The 21906-nt window shown below is 32.5% G+C and overlaps 3 protein-coding genes and 1 non-coding gene across 4 annotated transcripts; all 4 read right to left on the bottom strand.

Annotated features, from left to right (window-relative positions):
• Positions 1-6556: 6556 nt before the first annotated feature.
• On the bottom strand, positions 6557-8547 carry LOC110602994 (60S ribosomal protein L11). Its single transcript, XM_021740630.2, has 5 exons — positions 8421-8547; positions 8218-8325; positions 8058-8100; positions 7765-7960; positions 6557-6890 (listed from the first exon to the last, which is right to left on the bottom strand). Exons 1-5 carry the CDS (start codon positions 8421-8423, stop codon positions 6692-6694), a joined length of 549 nt encoding a protein of 182 aa, XP_021596322.1. The 5' UTR covers positions 8424-8547; the 3' UTR covers positions 6557-6691.
• Positions 8548-8601: 54 nt separating this feature from the next.
• On the bottom strand, positions 8602-8674 carry TRNAE-CUC. The gene has a single exon. It is a non-coding gene; the product is annotated as a tRNA-Glu (tRNA).
• Positions 8675-9292: 618 nt separating this feature from the next.
• Positions 9293-12551, bottom strand: LOC110603391. The gene is made up of 2 exons (XM_021741104.2): positions 10826-12551; positions 9293-9940 (listed from the first exon to the last, which is right to left on the bottom strand). The coding sequence occupies exons 1-2, from the start codon at positions 11731-11733 to the stop codon at positions 9721-9723; spliced, it is 1128 nt and encodes a 375-aa protein (XP_021596796.1). The 5' UTR covers positions 11734-12551; the 3' UTR covers positions 9293-9720.
• A 2696-nt stretch (positions 12552-15247) lies between these two features.
• Positions 15248-19309, bottom strand: LOC110604070 (probable LRR receptor-like serine/threonine-protein kinase At5g45780). The gene is made up of 11 exons (XM_021742141.2): positions 18994-19309; positions 18742-18874; positions 18578-18649; positions 18254-18397; positions 18079-18150; positions 17938-17997; positions 17372-17445; positions 17144-17290; positions 16710-17048; positions 15899-16290; positions 15248-15737 (listed from the first exon to the last, which is right to left on the bottom strand). Exons 1-11 carry the CDS (start codon positions 19085-19087, stop codon positions 15420-15422), a joined length of 1845 nt encoding a protein of 614 aa, XP_021597833.1. The 5' UTR covers positions 19088-19309; the 3' UTR covers positions 15248-15419.
• Positions 19310-21906: the final 2597 nt, after the last annotated feature.

Here is a 21906-nt window from a genome sequence, read left to right as displayed (position 1 = left end):
AGTTAAAACAAATGAAAATCTTGAAAGATCTAGAGGAAAAACATCAAAGATTGGTGAGGGACGGCGGAGAGCTCATCTTGGCTGAAAATGGGGAAAAAGCTCGCCCGTTTTCGGCTAAGGGACCCTTTTATAGTGGCTGGCCAGGCCACGTTCGGGGGCCGAATGTGCCTCCGCATGCATGCCATGTTCGGCGGCCGAACTTGAGATTCGGCGGCCGAACCTGGACTTCCCTCACTTATGCCCTTCGGGGGCCTAAAGCACTCCCGAAGTGCATGCATGTTCGGCGGCCGAACTTGGGGTTCGGCGGCCGAACCTGAGTTTTCCTCCAATGCTATTTTCATGCAAAAACTCATTTTCTTTCATGCTCAAAACATAAAATACGTTAAAACATTTTATAAAAACATGGTTCTTACCCTTCTAGAGGCCTCCGACATTCAAAATTCCACCGGACGGTAGGAATCCCGATACCGGAGTCTAGCCGGGTATTACAGCCATAGTGGATATGAATAAAAAGACCGAAGGCATCGTGAGGACCATGTATCAAAAATATATGCAGTCTGATGAGCACAAGTCCAAAATTCTCAACTCTATCATGCGTTTTTATGCTAGTAGCTATAATTTAAGGCTAAAGGCTGATAGTGATGAGCCAAATAAGCCTCTTAATACTCTTCGACTAGCTGAGTGTGATTCTGATGGTGAGGACATGCAATATGGCCTGATGACTTGCCAATTGAGAAGCCTGCTAAGACTCCTACCTCGAGGACCTCTATCTCCAACACTCCGTCTCCTTTTCTCTAGGTGCTCTAGAGAAATATAGTGATCCAGCTAGTCAGATGATTGTTATCCCTCTAGAAGCCGTAGATGCCCAAGTTTCTCCTCAGAGAGATGTTATTATTGCAGACCCGACTGTCGAGGCTGCTCATACTACTCTTGTCATCTCCAGGGTTGAGCCTGACCTGGCTGGTGAACTTACTTCCTCTGAGGAAGTTCAAGAGTAATTTTTTATTTTTAAATATATAGCAGGCTTGTTTTTGCATTGCCCTTATTAGTATATAGTTTTTTGTAACACATATCTTTTTATTAATGAAATTGCTTTTGTTTTTTTATTGCTATTCAATGTTAATATTCACTTTTTGCCTTTCTATTGGACTTTGGTTTCTTATTGAGCATACTCAGCCATGTCATTTATATGAGATCTTAATATCTCATTAGGTCGGCAAGTCATTTATGACTTATTTTAGCCCTGACGATGTGTCGGGATGACGATACTTAAGATTTATGTAAACAAAAAGAGTAACAGACCAACTATTTGATAAAGGTCATAGTAAAAACTATCGCAAGTTGATGTAGGGGATCTTTGATATGTTTTTTTTTTCTTTTTTTAATTTTGAAATGTCGTGATATACTTCACTTTTTCTTTTCGTGTTATCACTTCGTACTTCTTTTATAAATGACCATTTACCTTTTCAGGACCTGAATTGTTTTCCCGAGCTTTTTAGCTCATTTATCATCTTTGGGGTTCTTTAGCCCTGAGTATTTTCTCGAGCATTTTAGGTTTTTACCAGGCTCTTTAGCCCTGATTTTTCGTTCGAACTCTTTAGCTATTTGTATTATTCTGGGCTTTTTAGCCTTAATTTTTCGTCCGAGCTCTTTGGCTCTCTGTATTCTTCCGGGCTCTTTAACCCTGATTCTTCTTCCGAGCTCTTTGGCTCTCTGTATTCTTCTGGACTCTTTAGCCAGCTCTTAGGCTCCTTGTGGTCTTCCAGACTCTTTAGCCTTGATTCTTCGTCCGAGCACTTTTGTTTTTTACCGTTTTCTAGGCTCTTTGCCCTGGGTCCTCATCTGAGCTCTTAAGCTCTTAGGCGTCTTTCAAGCTTTTAGTCCTGAGTCTTTATTCGAGTACTTTTGCTCCTTGTCATCTTTCGGGTTCTTAGCCTTGAGTCTCAGTCTGAGCACTTTGGCTCTTAGGCATCTTCCGAGCTCTTAGCCTTGGGTCTTCATCCGAGCACTTTTGCTCTGTTATCTTCTGGGCTCTTAGCCTTGGGTTTCCATCCGAGCACTTTGGCTCTTAGGCATCTTTTGGGCTCTTAGCCCTGGGTCTTCATTCGAGCACTTTTGCTCCGTTATCTTTCGGGCTCTTAACCATGGGCTTTCATCCAAGCACTTCAACTTTTAGGCATCTTACGGGCTCTTAGCCCTAGATCTTCATCTTATCACTTTTGCTCTTCCATCTTTCAGGCTCTTAGTCTTGGGTCTTCGTTCGAGAACTTTGGCTCTTAGGCAAACTTCGAGTGTTCAACCTTGTAGCCCTACTGGCGATTTTGAGTATTCAGGCTCGTGGCCTTACTGGCGATTCCAAGGATTCAGGCTCGTGGCCTTACTGGTGATTCTAAGGATTCAGGCTCCTGGCCTTACTGGCAATTCTAGGAATTCAGCCTCATGGCTTTACTGGCGATTTTGGGGATTCAGGATTGTGGCCTTATTGGCGATTCTGGACTTATTAGCCTTGCTCTTGCTTTTAAAGTTTATCTGCAAAATGAAAACTTGCACAATATATATGCAACGAGAATGCATATTGTGAATTCAATAATATTTATCAATAAATAATATGTCGTATAAGACGTTTAGCTTCATATTTCAAATGATTATAAATATTAAATTTAACTAATAATATACGATTCAAATAGTCCAATAAATAATATTTTGTATGTATGAATTTCTTCAAAAATTTTCAATTCATAATGTAGTTTTTTTAAATATATAAATCCCTTTTTCTCAGGAGTGTTCATGTTGGTTTTCACTAACAATAAAAATTTTATGCTAAGCTAAAATACTATAATGCTTGTGTTTGTGTAGGCATAGAAAAATTTCATTAAAGGTTAACTTACATAACTAGCCATGATAACAAAATATCTTGATCTAGAGAGGTAACTGTACAGCTTAGTTAAATTGCATATGCCACTTTTCTCCTATGATTGGTTGGTTGTCTTTGTGTTGTGCTCCTTTTCACATCCACATCTTCTTCTATCGGGCTTTCACTGTGTGGCTGTTAGATTTGGTCGGTGGTTCCCTAGTCTTTTCACCATCTCTCTTCCTTTTGATCTCCCCTGTTACTTTTTTAGCCTTTCTTAGTTTGCTATGCAGATCTCAATGAGTTTTGTTTGAAAACTCTGCGTCAGAATAGTATCCTTCTTTCCCACAGATGCCGCCAGTTAATGAACTGAGATCTGGTAGGGTCATTAGATACGGACACCTAAACTATGGTTTGATTCAATGGGTAGATCAATGGACTGTCCATGATTTTATGGGGAGTGAATGCCTTTGATTCTTCACATAAGTCCTTTAATGCCTGATTTTGAGAGAAAAAGGGGAGAGCCTGCAAAATAAGGAAAAGTGGTCAGGAGCCTATTAGGAATGTCCCGGTGGAGACTTTCCGACATTCACGTCAGATCTAGAACTTTTAGAGTGATGCATTAATAGAAAGATATGCAAAAAGAAATAAAAATAGAGTAGTCAAGAGAAAGAGAAAGCTCCAGTGAGAAAAGAGAGATGATGCATCAGAGGGTATGTGCGAGGGTATAAGAGAGAGAGAGAGATAGCGTCTACCCACTTTTGGGTTAGATCAGTGGTATATATACCCATGATCGTTCTGACGCCCCTTGTGTCATGTCTTATCGGACTGGACGGAGATATTCTCTTGCAGGTGTGTTAGGGCGGCTCATTAATGATGGGCGGTTGGCCAATAAATGTGAGTCGGCTAGTCCATACCCTGTCTATCATGGGTGTCACGTCAGTCTATTTTTCTGCATGGACATTTATGACCTTAATAATGTACCAAGGGGATGACCAGTGTGTAGGAGGGCAGCATCCTACCCTAATCTCATTAGGTCGTGCTTGACTCATTTGATCTGTATCGCGGTGGGGTTCCCTTGGTCACAAAGGTTGGTAGTATATGTATTTAACTTCTATTTATGGCACCAGTTTTGAAGAGGTCTGCTCGTCCATTCTGGAGTTTAGTAAAGTCAGGGGTGTTGGTGGTCTGATCGTCATACTCTATAAGTCAGGTTTTCTACTACTCAGTCGAACCAGATGGTAAGGCTCACATGATCCTTCTGAATCCTATATACACATGTCCTAATGCTAACGAGCCCTATCAATATATGGTTAGAGATACTTATCTAAATTTACAAGAAAAGAATTCAAATATTTTTTATAAAATTATTCAATAATGCAACCTCTTTAAAATAAAAAATTTTCAATTAAAAAAGTGAATAAAAAAATTATTAGAAAAAAAAAATCAATTGAATTAAATTTTTGTAAAATTCTTATACCAAATGAAAAGTTACTATATAAATTTTAAATAATTTATAAGTGTAACTTATAAATATTAAGCGTTGAAAATCAATTTTCATAAGTTAAAACTAAACACTCTTTGATAATATATATAAATTTTAAATAATTTATAAGTGTAACTTATAAATATTAAGGATTGAAAATCAATTTTCATAAGTTAAACTAAACACTCCTTGATAATAGACTTGCATGCTAAGACGTTTATCTTGCTCTCTCCAACTTTACAAAGAGATAATTTTCTCTTTTTGTTGATTAGTTTTCTATGCTCAAAGCCTTCCATCTGTATCAAGAGAGGGTATCCATTTATGGGCTACTAGGTTTGGTTGTTGTGTGTTTTTTTATCTCTGCATGTTCAAGTTATCCAATATTGACACTTCACCGATGGAACGTCGAAGGCAATAGGTGGTGACTTACAGTGCTGAGTCTCGAACAGTGCATTAAGAGGTGCCACACCCGACTCTCGCTAATATCTTCGTCTGGAGCAATCTTTCTTGATTCGGGTGTTGGGGCTATGGTGACCAAGATGTGAGTTTTCCTTCTCGGTTATGCAAGGTTTTAGTGTTTTTCAACCAAATCTAAGCTTGCATGCAACACTTTCTTGCTGAGCTTTATTTTGAGCCTTTGGTTATCTCCTATGGTCGTTAGTAGTTTTTTATAGTTAATTTTTTGCTATTACAGGGATTTTTATTAAAAAGGTGTAAAATATATATACATATTTATGGAGAGGAGGGAGATAAAATATTTATGAAATAGGGGTGAGGAAGGAGAGAGAAGGTGACCTGCCACGTTTGTAAAACACGATAAACTTTTTTTAAAAACATATATTACTAACAGGCTGTCACAAAAATATATTTTTATTATAATACATATAATATAACATTAATTATATTTTTTATTCCCATCAGTTATAATTCTATCAATGCAATACAAAACCCAAAACATAGAAACCATGAAAATTAAAATTAAGCAAGAGAGGAGAGAGATGACCATATTTTTACCTAATGATTTTCAAATATAAATTTTTTCATTTTCTAATTTGATCTGATATATTTGTTTGTAGAGTTATTTATTCTATCCAATCTATTCATTTGTAGAACTATTTATTCGATCGCAAATATTTTTAGAACACCTCTATCAAAAGGATGAATAATCTATTTTAAAAAAATTTATTATACATGCGAGTAACAAGCTGTTATAATTAATATTAAAATCGTTCTGAATTAAATAAATTGTGCAGAGAAAGTAGATATATAAGAAAAAGACTATTCATACAAAATGATATAGAACTATCCAAATACTAACAAATCACAATATTTAAGTATTTGGTCTTGACTTAACAATTGAATAAGATTCTAAATTTAGTGAGAAAGAGTGTATGATTTGAAATTTGAAATTTCACATTAACAAGTATTTAAAAATATATATTAAATAATTATAAACTACTAAATAACTTAATTTAATTATTTTAAATTAAATAAAAAAAAATTAAAAAGTTATTTAAATATAAAAAATAAATTGAAAAGACTGTTACTGTCATCCTCCTGGGTTGTTGAGAATTCAGCACTGGGCTCTCAAAATCGAGGTTAGAAGAGAGTCGATGATGGGGGGAGAAATGGCAAAGAGAGAATCGTAAGAAGAGGCTTGACTTTCGGAGAAATACTGACAATGCCATGTGGCAAAGGCATAAAATCAATTTCTTAATTATTAATATAACATATATATTTATATTATAATATATTATATTAATTTGATAATATTCTTTATAACATATTTTTAAAATAAAAACATATTTTATTATTTTTAAAATACTAAAATTAAATAATTTTTCTTGTCAAAAAAAATTAAATAGTTGATAAACAGTTATATCAACTGTTATGAATATATTATGAAAAATAATTAATTTTTTTATTATAAAAGTTATATTATATTATTATATTATGATAATAATTTAAAAAATAATAAAAAGTTAAAAGACAAGCAGACTTCCGCTAACTCTTTTTTTTCAAATTTCTACAGCACTAGGTCACATTCCCTCTCCTCTCCAATCTTATTCCATAAATATTTCTTTTTATTATTTTTTTCTATAGAAAGCCCCTACCAAGATTGACAACTTTTGTTCACAATTGTACTTATTTGGATAAACAAAATTGCATTCATAATTTTAGCGTATGATCTAACATGTAAATAATAAAGCACCCACAGCTAAAACAGTGAAACAGAATTAGTATTCCAGATACTACCAATTCAAAATTCTTCTCAACAAAAGTTACAACTCCAAAAAGCATAAATTTATCCTGCCAAAACATTACTTGCAAAACATTAATTTAACCAAACACTTCTAAGCTCCAATATTTTGGGACTTGTTAAGGATGACACCTTCATATTTCACCTGAAACCACTTCATGGCATCCTCTTTTGTCACCCTATGCTGAATTCCAACCCGTGACTTGCATCTTCGGCGACGACCAACACGGTAACCTGGGCGCTCAAGGACAACAAAGAAATCCATACCATAAATACCAGTTGATGGATCATACCTGTCAAGGAGTTCCAAAGTAATTGATATCAGTTTTATAGCAATAAGTTCAAATAACATAACCAAATCACATCATCAAACAAACATCCTGGACATTGAAATTAAAATTACAAGGTCACTATCAATAGTTTATTACAATTATCAAGTAGAAAGGCCACAAAATGGAGACTTCACAGAGAACCAAACAACACGGCAGGGCACGCAGTCCATATACAATTATGAATATGGAAAAGCACACCTAACTAGAAAATAATTTATTTGAACAAGGAATGCTCAACCCCATGTTTGGAATCAAGAAGTTTGTAGGAATACAATTAAATCTTCATTTTTTTGCCTAATATCATGTTTGAAACAAAAGAAAACAATTATTTTCAAAAGAAATAAAATGTATGCATGATTGTGTAGGATTATTTAAATTCTTTTAATGCAAATAATATATTCAAAATGAAGCATAAAAGAGAGCCTATCCTGAACATAAATTACAAAGATGCTAGTTCACAGAACATATTGTCCATAGTTTCACCTTCAGTAGTCGCCAAAGAAAATCTAAGAGCACAATGCACATTTCCTGTCATAAGCTACAAAATGTTTAAGGTGCCAATCCATAAAAGGAATTAAAAAAAAAAAACCTAAGCAGCTAAATCAACATTAATACTTCCTGAAACTATCTTACTTACCAAGTTCACAAATTGGTTCCAGCTAAGGGCAACCATGTTGAAAACGTATACAGTATCAAAGCCTATTCATATGACTACATCAAACATATTCAACCTGGGATTGATTGTACAATAAATTTACAACCAGACGAAGTATTTTCAATTCCAATTTCTAATTACAACAGATACTTGTAACATAATTAACCATATAAAACTCACTTGATGCCCAGATCAATGTGCTCCTGGATACCAAATCCAAAACAACCAGTGTCACTGAAGTTCCTTCTTAAAAGCTCGTATTCCTTCACCTTCAGCCCGCTCTCAAGCAACTGCATAGCCTTGTCTCCTCTCACAGTCACATAACAAGCAATCTTTTCATTACGCCTGATTCCAAAAGATCTAACGGTATACCTAGCTGCTCAATGTCATTATGAACAAGATACAAATCAAATTAACGTTTACAAAAATAAAATATAAAGGAAATTAAGAAAAAGCAGTCATTAATAGCATACCCTTAGAGAAGACTGGGGTCTGACCGCTAAGTTGCTCAAGCACCTAAAACCAAATAAATAATTTTAGATCAGCAGCGAGGAGGCAAGTAATTTCATTTTTCTATGTTACAAAAGGAAAAAAGCAAAGAGAAACGTAAGAAATGGAAAATAAAAGGAAAACCTTGGCGGCACGGGTGAGACGATCACCGCTTTCGCCAACGGAGATGTTGAGTACGAGCTTCTGAACCTTTATCTCGCGCATAGGATTTGAGAGCTTCTTCTCCGAAGCCTAATTTAACAACCGAATACACAGTCAGTAAAACACACAGACAAATACATTACATACACGAAACAAGAGATTAGAAGCAGAAGAAGGAAGACGACCATTGTGGAAGGCGAGGTTCGACACGGAGCGGAAGAGAGGCTGTGAAAACGTCTGAAAATACCGAGGGATTTGCTTTATAAGCGAATTAGCGAGGAAGAGAGGACTAGGGTTTTTCAGATTGATGAAATGACAGTAATACCCTTACAGAAGCGAGCAAAAACAAAATGTGCAAAAATTATTTTCCGTTGCCGGGAATCGAACCCGGGTCTTTCGGGTGAGAGCCGAATATCCTAACCGACTAGACTACAACGGAATCATGAATAAATTTCAACTTATATCTAAGTTCATGATTGTGTGTTTAAAATTTTTAACTATTTTTAGGAAGACAAATGGGTTCTAACTTGTACCGCAGCCAATTTTTCATTTTCAAACCAGTATTAACGCACCAGATTCCATGTCAACTCGTCAAACGTGCATGGACTAAAACAGTACTAAAATGAGTTACATTTTGGGAAGCCCTCATGCTGATATGAATTCAGCTTTGTAATGCATAATATTGCAGTCGAAAAAAAAAAAACTACAAACTCTTCCCAACTCTTTTAGCAATTTGGCTTAATGGGGTTTGATGCACCTGGCAAAAGTTAGCTAGTAGCCTATTACTTAGCAATCACTACATTAACGTTAAACACAGTTTCCCCACAGCCAATTTCAAGGCTAAGTTTACAACAATTCTGCAAGACTAGATTATTGAGCTCAAGGATGCAAGGGCCCGAGAAATATTCAAAATATCACCAGCAAATAGCAATTGTCCTGGCTCAGATCAACACCATTGCTCTCACCCAACTGAAGCTTTTGAGCAAATTTTGCAAAATGGTCAATAAACTTACCACTAAGCTGATGATAAGGAGATAGAAGCAATTAAAACGGAAGAAGCAAGCAAACGAATCTTTCATTATAAATAATTGTATGCAAAATGTGTATATACTTGTATATCAGCCAATTTGGTGATGTGTGTGTATGGTGGGGACTCTCCAAATAATATTTTTCCTATCATTTAGACAGAACCAAACAGAAAAAAGAAATGAAAGAAAACAGAAATTCCCCCTCAATGTTAAGACTGCTGCCTCAAGCCTCCATACAAGGTGAGAGCAACTATACAATCAGAAAGCAAAGCAGTAATGCCCTTCAATTTATGGAACTCTGTTGTTGAGGTTGCAACTTTAACTACTTGAAATCACACCAAATGTCTTGGCAGGGCATTGTAGAGCACAACCAACATTAACCAAATCACATGGTGCAAGGTCTAGACAAGCACGCGTGACGCAAGAGAAGAACTTTAAGCTCTGTTTGTGATCCTAGTTAAAACATGTTTACCCGGAAAAACCATGGGAGTACGAAAGCTATTACTAGGCATGCCATCAGGAAGTTACAAAAGGGCTGTCCCCGCCAACATCCTCCACCTCTCTCCGATGAAGTACTACTGCTACCAATAGATCTCCTTTGATTCCATTGTTCCATAAATCTGTTGTCCCCAACACCTGTGATATTCTTTGCTGTCTCCCCGCAAATTTCACACACTCTGCATGAACAAAAGTTTAAATAAGAATACATCCGAGTGATATTGCGAGTTTATGTCCAGTTTCAAAATCTATTGTAAAGGTATTTTGAGTATATGAAATTAATCTGCATAGCAGGAATTTGCTGATTCACTTTTGATAATCTGATAGATTTCAATCAATGCAACCAAAAGTGAGGCAAATAGGAGGCTGCTGATGGCCTGATCAGAATAGTGAAATGCATTATTGCAATCAGAAAGTGAAGCTGTTGTTACAAGTAAAAAGAAAATTGTAATACCAACAAAAGATCAATTCAAAGATGTTAAGAGATTCACTCATTTGCTTATGGACACCCAGAAATTGAACACAGATTTGTCTAAAAACATCATGCTAGCAATGCAAGTTCACAACATTCTGTAATTTGGACTCACCACAGAATATATGTGCTATAAACAAACAAAGAATAACAGGAACAGCCTTCCTTTGCCCTTTGTTTTTCTCCTTTTTTTTTTTGATATATACCATCGTACTAATTCAGATTCGTGCCGAACAAACCCGCTAAGGGGTCAAAGTGCGATTCAAACTCGTGACCTTTTGTTAAGGTAGAAATGACCTGACCTTTATTATTATCTATTAGATAATATAAAAAGGAAAAAGAGAAAAGGAATGGATGTTACTCAAGCATCCATATTACTAATCTAAAGCAATTACTTGAAATCATGAGACTAGCAACTAAGTGAATAAGATCAAGACAAACAGCATAATGGCATAAACTTTTTGAGTAGCAAGCAACAAGCTTTCTATGATAAAAATCTTAATCCATACTAATCTATACATATGCAGACACAACAAACAGAAAACATAGAACCACAAATCAAGACAAGGTTATTGTCAGAACTTTACTTTACCTGTTTCCTTTCAGCTTAAACCAGGCCTCAGCACAATAAACATGAGCAATGCCGAGGTCATCTTTGCACCCACAACCAAGCTGAATTAGATCCATGGAAGATGTGGTTGCAGTAGTTTCTGCCAACCCCTCAGAACTCAGGTGACAAATCCGACAAACCATTTCTCCATCCCAATCCTTAACACCTCCGCCGCTGCCGCCTCCAACGCCACATTTCATATCAATCACACAAGATTGTTTCTCCCCTTTGGATATCTTTGTCTTTGAGTTACCCACCATTACCTTACTTGGCCCCAACTCACTGCCTTTGACTTCCAATTGCTCATTTCCTCCTCTATTAGCTGCATTGTCTTCTGAATTTACTATTATCACTGTCTCAAGCACTACCCCATTAACTGAAATACTGGAATTCTGATGACTCTCTTGCTCAACTCTATCCAACGCCTCACCTTTTTCTCGTCTGATACATGCTTCCTGATCTCCTACCTGAATTGCTCTACCATTTAAACCCAATTCATCAATTTTTACTGGTAAATCGTTGTTTTCTCTGCTAATACTCACAATCTCTCCTGAATTTATCACAATCATTCTCTCAAGGACAACCTCATTAACTAAATTATTTGAGTTCTCGCTGGTTCCTTCATCTAATGACTCACCAATTCCTTTCCCATTGCCTGCATCCTTATCGCCCATTCTCTTAGCTAACTCCAGCCCATTTATATTCACGTGAAAATCCCGACTTTCTTCCCTACCATTCACTGTGTCTCCTGGATTTAGAACAACTTGATTCTCCAACACAACCCCATTATCCGAATTGCTCGAATCTCCACTTGAGTTTCCACTTGTTCCTCGATTAAGGTGACCCAAACTTCTAACAATTGCTTTATTCTCATGGGTATCTTGATCCATAATCCTTCTCAATACAATCTCCAAAACCTCCAGAAAGAATTTCTATGCAAATAGTAGCCAGCTTCAATCGAAACCCAACATCATCTTCATCTCTTGGAGCAAAAGGCCATTAATAAAACAAATCCCATCACCCCAAAAATCTCCTAACAAACTATTACACTTAATGCTCATAAAGCCAAAAGTATTCAAAACAAATGAACAAACATCTATCAAACAATGCTAAAAACTGATAATTAAGCGATAAAAGAGATTGCTTTGAAGAGAAAAATAAAAACCCAGATGATTCCTACTCCTTTTGGATAACTTCAACTCCACCCAAAAGCCTCCCTAGTTCTAAAGTAAACTTTCAAAATTGGACATATAACAGAAGAGGAAACAGAGAGAGATCAATCGGTCTTAATGGAGTTGTTTGCTATTCATAGCCACAGGTAACAGGTAATGGAAGAGAGAAAGCATTTAGGTGGATAAAAACAAGGAGGATGAAGAGGTGGAGTGGGTACTGAGAATGAAATAATTACAATCAGTTAGCCATAATTAGTAGGATTTGTACAGTAGTAGTAATTTGCATAAATATTTTATTGCGTGTGAATGTGCAAGAGTAAACGCTGATCCAATAATTATGGCTGCCTTCTTACAGAAAAAAAAAAATGGCGTCTTGTGAATGGATAATAATAATAATAAAGGACAGACAAGAACAGAACTTGAGACAGCAATGGTGTGGTAGTCTGGTGCAGGTGGTGGAAGAAGTTGGTGTGTTAAGTTTTGACTCTTTTACAATTTTACTACAATTTAGTATTCTTAGATTTCTTGTAGGCTGAGTCTACAAATTCTTTACTTTACTTGTCCCAGTTTTCTTTTGAGGTATATGAGAAGTGTGAAAAAAGAATAAATAAATAAATAAATAAAAAGGAAACATAATTGGGTGTCTTTTTTGGGCAGCATGTGCTTCTTCACTGAGCACATGAAACCAAAGTACTCAATTCCCACCTTTTACACCAAAAAAAATGCACAAACAAAAGGTGGGTCTTGATAGAAACTTAGCACTCACATATTAAACATTTGCAGAATCTTTGTCAAAATTTACATAATTGAACTTCCCCCTTTCCCCCTTTTGATTATAAAAAAAATGAAAAAAAAAATAGAAAAACACACTTCCCCCTTCAATTTCTTTTGGGGATAAATTCACCTTAAAATATCTAATACATAGTCCTAATCTTATAGGGTTTTTAGGAATGTAAAAGAATATCTTATATGATCAGGTACGTAGTCCTAATCTTATAGGGTTTTTAGGAATGTAAAAGAATATTTTATATTATCCAGATCAGTCATATTAAGTTATTTGATTCAACTAAATATATTAAATTTTAGAGAGTAATTTATTGTGTCTTGTAATTATAAATAACTCGCCCTTAACTTTAAAATTATAACAGTCTAAAGTGCTGCTAAATGGAAGGATATTATCAAGACCCATGAATGATAAATTCTCTTAAATTGAATTGCAATTAAACTTGGCCCAATCTTCTTTTAACTAAAAGAATTGAGCCGAATACAAAAATCATAATACAAAAATTATAAAATTCTTTGATTGATTCTTTCCAAAGAAACGATCTGTTTTATTTAACTGATGGTGATAACAAACAATTAATTATAATAAATTTATTATAAAAAATGTAAAAATGTAATAAATACTAAAAAAAAATACTAAATAATAAATACAATCCGACATCAGACCATTAAATTATGAAGTCACTAAAATTTAATACATAGTCTAATCTTATAGGGTTTTTAGGAATGTAAAAAAATATTCTAAGGGGATAAATTCACCTTAGAATATTTAATACATAGTCTAATCTTATAGGGTTTTTAGGAATGTAAAAGAATATCTAGTATTACCCTTATCAGCCATATTAAGTTATTTGATTCAACTAAATATATTAAATTTTAGAGCGTAATTTATTATGTCTTATAATTATAAATAACTCGCCCTTAATTTTAAAGTTATGACATTCTAAAATACTGCTAAATGGAAGGATCTTATGAACGCCCATAAATAATAAATTCTCTTAATTGAATTGCTGTTAAACTCAGATTCAATCTTTTTTTTACTAAAAGGATTGAGCCGAATACAAAGATCCTAATACAAAAAATATGAAATTTTTTTATTGGTTCTTTTCAAAGAAACGATTTGTTTTATTTGACTGATAGGGATAACAAACCATTAATTATAATAAATTTATTATAAGAAATATAAAATTATAATAAATACTAAAAGAAATACTAAATAATAAATACAATCCAACAGCATACCATTAAATTATAAAATCACTAAAATTTATAGTCTTAAAGTATATATAATTAAAACAATATCTAATCGTATTTAATAAAACTATATAAATAAACAATATAAAAATATCGATAAAAAAAATCTCATTTGGATTTGATTTATATTAAGTAGCACGAATAACGTATTATATGTTTGAGACGTTCCATTTAGATAGTGCTAAATATAATAATTAATAGCGTATTCAGATTCTCAAAAATTGTCAATTGCACATATAATTATTAAGAAAATCAATAATGTTTTTACTTCGTCTTAAATATTAACTTAATAACTTAGTGTCTAACTGATCTAAATTGTATTATTGTATTTCTTAATCACATTGGGAAGTATGGTTCAATTGGTTGATCTTTTAACGAAGATATATTCATCTCAATATGAACGTTAAGAGCAGTTGAGAAATCCATGGAATTTGGTTTGATGTATTTTATAGTTGTTTTATTTTTTTTCTAAGGCAATTAAGTCTAAACCTCTGTTTGGATACACAGAAAGTAGGGGAAGAAAAAAAAAAAAAAGGAAAGTAAAAATGGAAAATAATGTTTACTTTTCTTATTTATTGTCTCCACCAGTCTAGGGAGAAAATGAAACAAACTTATTTTTTGTAATAGTCCTTTATCCCCATTAAGAAAAAAAAGCAAACAGAGTGAAATGGATCTACTTTCAAAAGGACCCATAGGAATAATTTCCAAGATCATGAAAAGGAGATTGTTGCCTGTGAAGTTTCTGTCAAAATGATACGGTCTCATATCAGCATCACCAAATAGTTCTCAACACTTCCATTACTACTCACGTTTTGCAGCTCAATCCACTTAAAATATTCTGATCCATCACATAATTGCAGTCTGGAAATTTTCTCTTTCCTTTTTTTTCTTCTTATATTCCCTAATCATAAGCATTATAATATTCAAAATTGCAAAAATAATATCATTTTTAGTACAATTGTAATAGTTGTATACATCACTCCACATTCTATTTGTATAATTAACACACATAATTGAAGTAGCAAAGGAAACAGCCACAACATTATTGGCAAGTTATATAATTTTTAAATAATTAAATAATAATATTATCAATTTAATCATCATAATTAAATAATATTAATAATTTAATGAAAGAGTTCTCTTAGGAAAATGACTAAAGAGTTGCACGATGAAGTTTCAGAGTCGAATATCAAGCTGCTTCAACTGGGGGAGCTATCATTCAACAATCCCAATCACGATTTTAACATACATGATTTTAGTTTTTACACATTTAGCTTCATCTATATAATTTATAATTACTTTAATCAGAGCAAGAAAAATGTTATAGAGAATTCATTTACAGTTGAATTTAGAGACTGATGACTCGTTTACCGCGGTCCAGAAAGCTCCATTGCTTCAATGATGAATGAAGATTCTTCATGGATATCACTGTAATCTCTTGAGAAACTGCAAACTCTTGCCTCATGAGTATAGGATACACCTTGTGATTCTTCTATTCCTGATTGTCCAACAAGGCCTTCTAAGACCTTTAAGACTTCAGACATTTTTGGACGCAGGTTCGGATGCGACTGAGTACACTGCATAGCCAATTCCGCTGCCTTTTCCAGCTCTACTGCATCAAAACATCCCTTCAGATCCCTATCGACTAGAACTTCCAACCTCTTCTCCTCATGCAAGGTCCTAACCTGCATACCCGAATCTGAGTAACATAGGTTCTCATAGCAAGTAGCTAAATTGTATTCGCTCCACAGAGATCAATCATACTAATGGAAAGATATCATACTACAATAAGTATGACATTACTATAAACTTCTAAACTGTGAGTCCAAGCCTAGAAATTACTTACCCAATCAAGAATCATTCCTTTCTGAATTTGACCATTTCTGGCATCTAAAGCTTTTTGCCCTGTTATGAGTTCCAAAAGTAGTATACCAAATCCAAAGACATCTGTTTTTTCAGAGGACTGCCCGGTTGAAAGATACTCAGGTGCAATGTGGCCTACAGTACCCCTCACTGCAGTAGTGACATGTGAATCTCTTTGATCTAATAGCTTAGCAAGACCAAAATCTCCAACTACAGCTTCAAAACTTTCATCAAGTAAGATGTTTGCCGCTTTCACATCCCTGTGAATTATTTTTGGATTACACTGTTCATGCAAGTATAGAAGTCCGCGTGCAGTGCCAAGGGCAATGTGAATTCGTCTACTCCAATCCAATGATGGTTTTTCTCGACAAGTCTCTGTCATAGGAAATCCAGTCAATGAGGATGTGGCCTAAAACACCTATATTTTGAGTTCTGATTTCATTAATATATGGAAAGAGGGAAATGAAGCAATGAATTGCGAAGTGCGACATTATAAAAGTCCAAGCATGAACTGAAATTGTTCATTTGTCCAGTTGTTAATGATGTTCAATACTGGATTATCAAGATGACTATTTTTAAAGAAAAGGTAATGTAGAAATGCTTGAAACAAGAGTAGAAAAAAGATTTAGAGTAATTTTCTAGTCGAATAAATCTACTTCTTACTATTACTAATTAATTGAACTTTACACCTATTCAAAAGTTCATTGATGTATATTATAATGACAAATAACCTTATTTGCACTGAAATAAACAGATGGAGAGAGAAGGAGAGAGAGAGAGAGAGAGAGAAAAACCCCTCAAGCGGTCAGCAACACTGCCATTTGGCATGTATGGATACACAAGCAACCTCTCCTCGGATGTCATACAGAAGCCATACAAACGTAAGAGATTTCGATGCAATGCCAAGCCAATCATTTCAACTTCAGTTTGGAACTGCATTTCTCCGGTATAATTTGGATCTTTCAGCCTCTTAACTGCTATCATTGTCTTATTTGGAAGACATCCCTTGTAAACCACACCAAACCCACCTTGACCTAAGATGTTTGTAGAGTTGAAGTTGCCTGTAGCAAGTTGTAGTTCCCGAAATGAGAACCTCTTTAAATGACCAACGTGAAATTCATAACCTTGCTGCACTGCAAATTGAAATTTTCTCAGTTTCTCATAATATTTTCTGCCATCTATATGCTTGAAGTTGACCAAACTAGAAGGAAATGAGTTTAGAAATTACCATAAGATGTTAAAAGTACGTGAGATCTGTACCAATGCACCCAACAAGCAAGCACAATTACAGAAATCACAAATGTGAAACTGACACCTATAGCAACAGAAAGCACCCTCCAATGGTGATTGCTGGCTTTCTGAGATGAAACTGTCTCTGCAGTAGTACATTTATTCATAGTCTCATTGTCAAGGGAAAATTTTACGTAAACATTTGAAACAGATTAGTTACACTTACCATTTCCTGGCTTTGGGCCTTCCACACAAATTTGTGTAGGTAAGGAAGAACAAAGAAATCTATTCCCTACTATACTGCAATAAAAACACACACTCCTTTAAATAGATGATGAGAGAACAATCAAGAGAAATTTTATGTGTTCAAAAACTCCTGAAAATAGAAATAAGTATAATAATAATAATTATTCTCAACTACAGATAGACATGAAATGGGCTTGAAAGTTCCGAGCTACCAATGAAACAATTTCTCATAGTTAAATAATATTTTACTTCATGAATAGAGATTTTCTTAACATAAAAATGAGGAACGAACTTGGTAGAAGGATGATAGATTGCTCTTAGACTAAACCTCCAAATGAAGATCATAAGGTTGCATCAACATCAAATCAAAATTCAAGACGAATTGTAGAACAATAGAACTTATATTTACAAGGTAATACTACTGCCAGAATAATTTGAGCTTCATATACTCAATCAATTAGCAGAAGGTGCCAGTGAATTCCCTGAAAATTAGGTATTTTAGTATCAACTGAATGATTATAGATAGCATAGAAAATGCAAACTCACCTGTAGCCTTTTACAAGTAATTTTGGGATGGGACCACTGAGATTGTTAAAAGATAAGTCTCTGCATTATATTGGTAACATTAAATTAAAGCAGCTTCCAAAACCCAAACGACAAAAATAGCTGATATGTGATGGAACATACAGAAACAGAAGTCCATTAAGATCAGCAACAAGTTTAGGAATCTGTCCCGATAGCTTGTTTCTACTGAGCCTCCTGAAAAACTTCGCATGTTATGGTTTATGCATAATTGTTCAGAAGAAAAGGCAATGCTGGAACCAAAATGAATGTCCAAATACAAAGATGAAGCCACACTCACAAGTAACTTAGACGGGTCAGAAAACCCAAAGAGCTTGGAATATCTCCAGCAAACTGGTTACCTGAGAGGTCCAAAGTCTCAAGCTCTGAAAGCTTTCCTATCTCTACAGGGATGGAACCAGTTAACTGATTGTTCTGCAATTGCCTGCAAGTAAATACCAACAAGGATGCAACAGAAACAAACTCAAATCTCCACAAACTAGAAATTAATTCAAAAAATTAGCATATGAAAGAGAACTCTTTAAGTCCATAAAGAAAAGAAAGGAAACAAATATGGGAAGCGATCAAGTCAAGTAGAAATGCATACAAAGAGAGAGCCACTTACATAGTTCTCAAGTGACTCAAATTCCCAATACTGGGTGATAGAGTCCCTGATAATCCTTTGCTTGCCATTTCACTACCAAGAACAACAACAATACCCCACACAAAAAATTAATGCAGAAACAGAAAACAAAGAAGGAGAATCAAACAAGAACTTGTTCTACTCACAGTGAAATGACAAAGCCTTCAGTGGAGCAGCCAATCATGTTCCAAGTGCAAGGATCAACGGAGTTTATATCCCAACCTTCCATTACTCGGAACTCATCTACTATGTCTCTCTTCACCGCCATCAATGCCGTCACTGATTTTCACATAACAAAAACCAAACCAGAACCCAACAACTTTAACAAACATGAACTGCAAATTGCCAAACAGGCTGTTACTATTATTCCATTAATTTGGGTGTTCGAAAGTTGTCACCTTCATAGTTAACACCTTTGGGAGAGAGCAGAAGACCATCAGAGGCTAAAGTAACATCCACCCAAATCAACAAGAAGCAAAACAGAATGGCCATTGCAAATTTACACCTTCCAATGAGAACTGAAAACAAAAATAGCAGAGGTTTTTACTGGGGTTTAGGACTGCCCAAAATCTATATTGTCTGTCAGGTCAGGACATTAATTAGAAGAAGCAGCAGTGATGGCTGTAACCCAGCAACTGGTTAGACTTTCTCGTGAGTCACTTGACCGGCAGACTGCCATTTTTGGAATCTTTCCTTTGCCTCGAGACGAGGTTCTTGAAATTGCGCAGATTAATGCAATATAATAATAATGTTTATTCTATTTATTATAATGTATGGTCATTTTTATTAAGAGAATGTATTTTTTATTTTTATTTTTATTTTTATTAAAGTTTATTCTATTTATTATTTTTCTTAACCTGTGTAAAAAACTTTAAATAACAGATAAAAAATAATAATAAATTTATTGATATATCATTTTATTACTAAATTATTATTAAAATTAATAAATTTAATTTTTTTAGTAGATATTAAATAGAGATATATTAAAAAATCAATAAAAATTCTTAAATTTTAAAACAATAATAATTTACGGTATAGTTTTCAAAATTTAACAAAACTCTCTAGTTAATTTATAATTTTTTAATAATAAATAATTTAATTTTTAAATTTTTATATTATTAATAAAATAATCTTTGAATTTTATATACTATTAGTTAATTATTAATTAAAAAGTTAAGTTAAAATAAAAAGACTAAATTATTGTAAATATTAAAATTATAATAATTAAATTATTAAAATTAAAATATTTAAATTATTATAAAAAATAAAATTCGAATAACTAAATTGTTATAACAGTATAATTTAATAAAATTATTTTATTAACATAATAAAATTTTAGATTTTAAATTATTTCTTATTAGATTAGTAGAGATTAAGTTATGAATTTTATTAAATCTCATAGTGCATTATAAATTGCACTTTAGAATATTCATTAATTTATCTCTATTTTAAATCTATTAATTAAAATATTTTTATATTTTATAAAATTAAACTATTTAATCTTTCTGTAAAACAAATATTAGTTAATTTAATTTAATAGCCAGATGAATTGATTAATGTAAATATTTAAAATTAAAATGGCTAAATAATTAATTAAAATTATAGAGATTAAATAATATAAATATTTAAAATAATTAATTATTTTTGTTTAATATAAAAAGTGAAAATTTGAATTTTATAAAATTGAGATATTTTAATTGTGTAATTTTAAAATATTGAAAAATTAATGAATTTTCTAAAATTTTATATATTTGTTACTAATTTCCCATCAATATCTTAAAAAAAGAAAGTTAACTATATTAATTTTAGTTTTTAATATATATTATACTCTCATTCAAATTTCTCCCTTGTTTTACAAAATTCATTTTCAATTCGGAGAGGAGGAGATGATGAATTGGAAATATAGAATGGTAAGCAAGAAGCGTGATGATCCATGAAGACAAGACCCACAAGGTTTGAGTTTTTAAAAGATTAATGTCCACAGAAAATATTTTATTAATTAAAAATTAAGTTATTTTAAATAAAATATTTTTTTAGGAGAGAAAATATTGTTAGGATAACAGTCGATTTAATTCTTTAAATAAATTAAAATTTTTATTTTTAATTTTTGTTAAAATTAAATTAATTTTAATTAAAAATTTATTTAAATTAAACCGATATAATTCAATTAAGTTCATTGATTTAAATTTTTTAATATACTTTTTAATTTTTATAATATTAAAATTTAATTAAAATATTTTAATTTTAATTATTATTTAATTTCTATATTATAAAACGTGATATGTTATTATTATTATTATTAATTGATTTAATTTTTTTATTAAAATAAAATTAAATTAAAATAATCGAAAATTTTAAAATTAAAAATTGAATCGAAATAAAAAAATAATTAAATACTAATTACCCTTAGTTATTTTTTGCACTTTAAAAATTTTATCAAAACTTCTATATATATATAAATTTATTAAATATATTTTATTTTTTAAATTAAAATTTAATAATAAAAAATAAATTATCTTATTAGAATATATTTTTCAATTAGAAGTTATTTTCAGAAATAGATGGAGTCTTTTGTTTTAAGGAAAATACTTGTTTTAAAAAATATTTTATATATTTTTAATATTTTGAGCACTCCAATTAAATTAATTAACTAAATATTAATAATACTATAATTCTCTAATTAATTTCTTAAATATTGTGATTATTTTTTATAAAATGGTCAAATCTCCTATTCTAATCTAATTAATATTATTGTAATATCTAATTTTTTATTTATTTTTAAAATCATTCAAATATTTACAAAACAGTACTAAAAAATATTAATATTAAAAATTAAATAATAATTTAAGTAAAGAAAATTAGCATAAATAAATTAAAAATAATTCACAATTTAAACTACATCAAATCTATTATTAAAAGAATTTAGATGCTTACAGTTCAAAAATCACGAGCGAATTTAATTAAAAAATTATTCAAAATTATATTAAAATAATTTTAACAAATAAATCAAAAGTATAAAAATAAAAGTAAAACTCTAAATATTTTTTGGTTACTCTACTGTCCAGAGGTAGGAGAAAGGTGAGTAAAAGATTGATCAAGAGGTCGATAAAAAAAATCTCGACACATGAAAAAGGGACCTTAGGTATATGTATTCTAAGAGTTCCTCCCAATTACGTCCCCAATCTCATTAAATATTCTATTTATAAGGCCCAGGCTTAGGTCCATAAAAAAAACAAAACAAAACAAAAAAAAAAACAAAAAAAAAAATAGAGGAGAGAGCATTAAAGCTCTGGTTTTGGGAATGTCCCGAA

The sequence above is a fragment of the Manihot esculenta genome, chromosome 16 (assembly GCF_001659605.2).
Source record: "Manihot esculenta cultivar AM560-2 chromosome 16, M.esculenta_v8, whole genome shotgun sequence".
NCBI lineage: Eukaryota > Viridiplantae > Streptophyta > Magnoliopsida > Malpighiales > Euphorbiaceae > Manihot > Manihot esculenta.
This window is presented reverse-complemented; position numbering and strand designations above follow the sequence as displayed.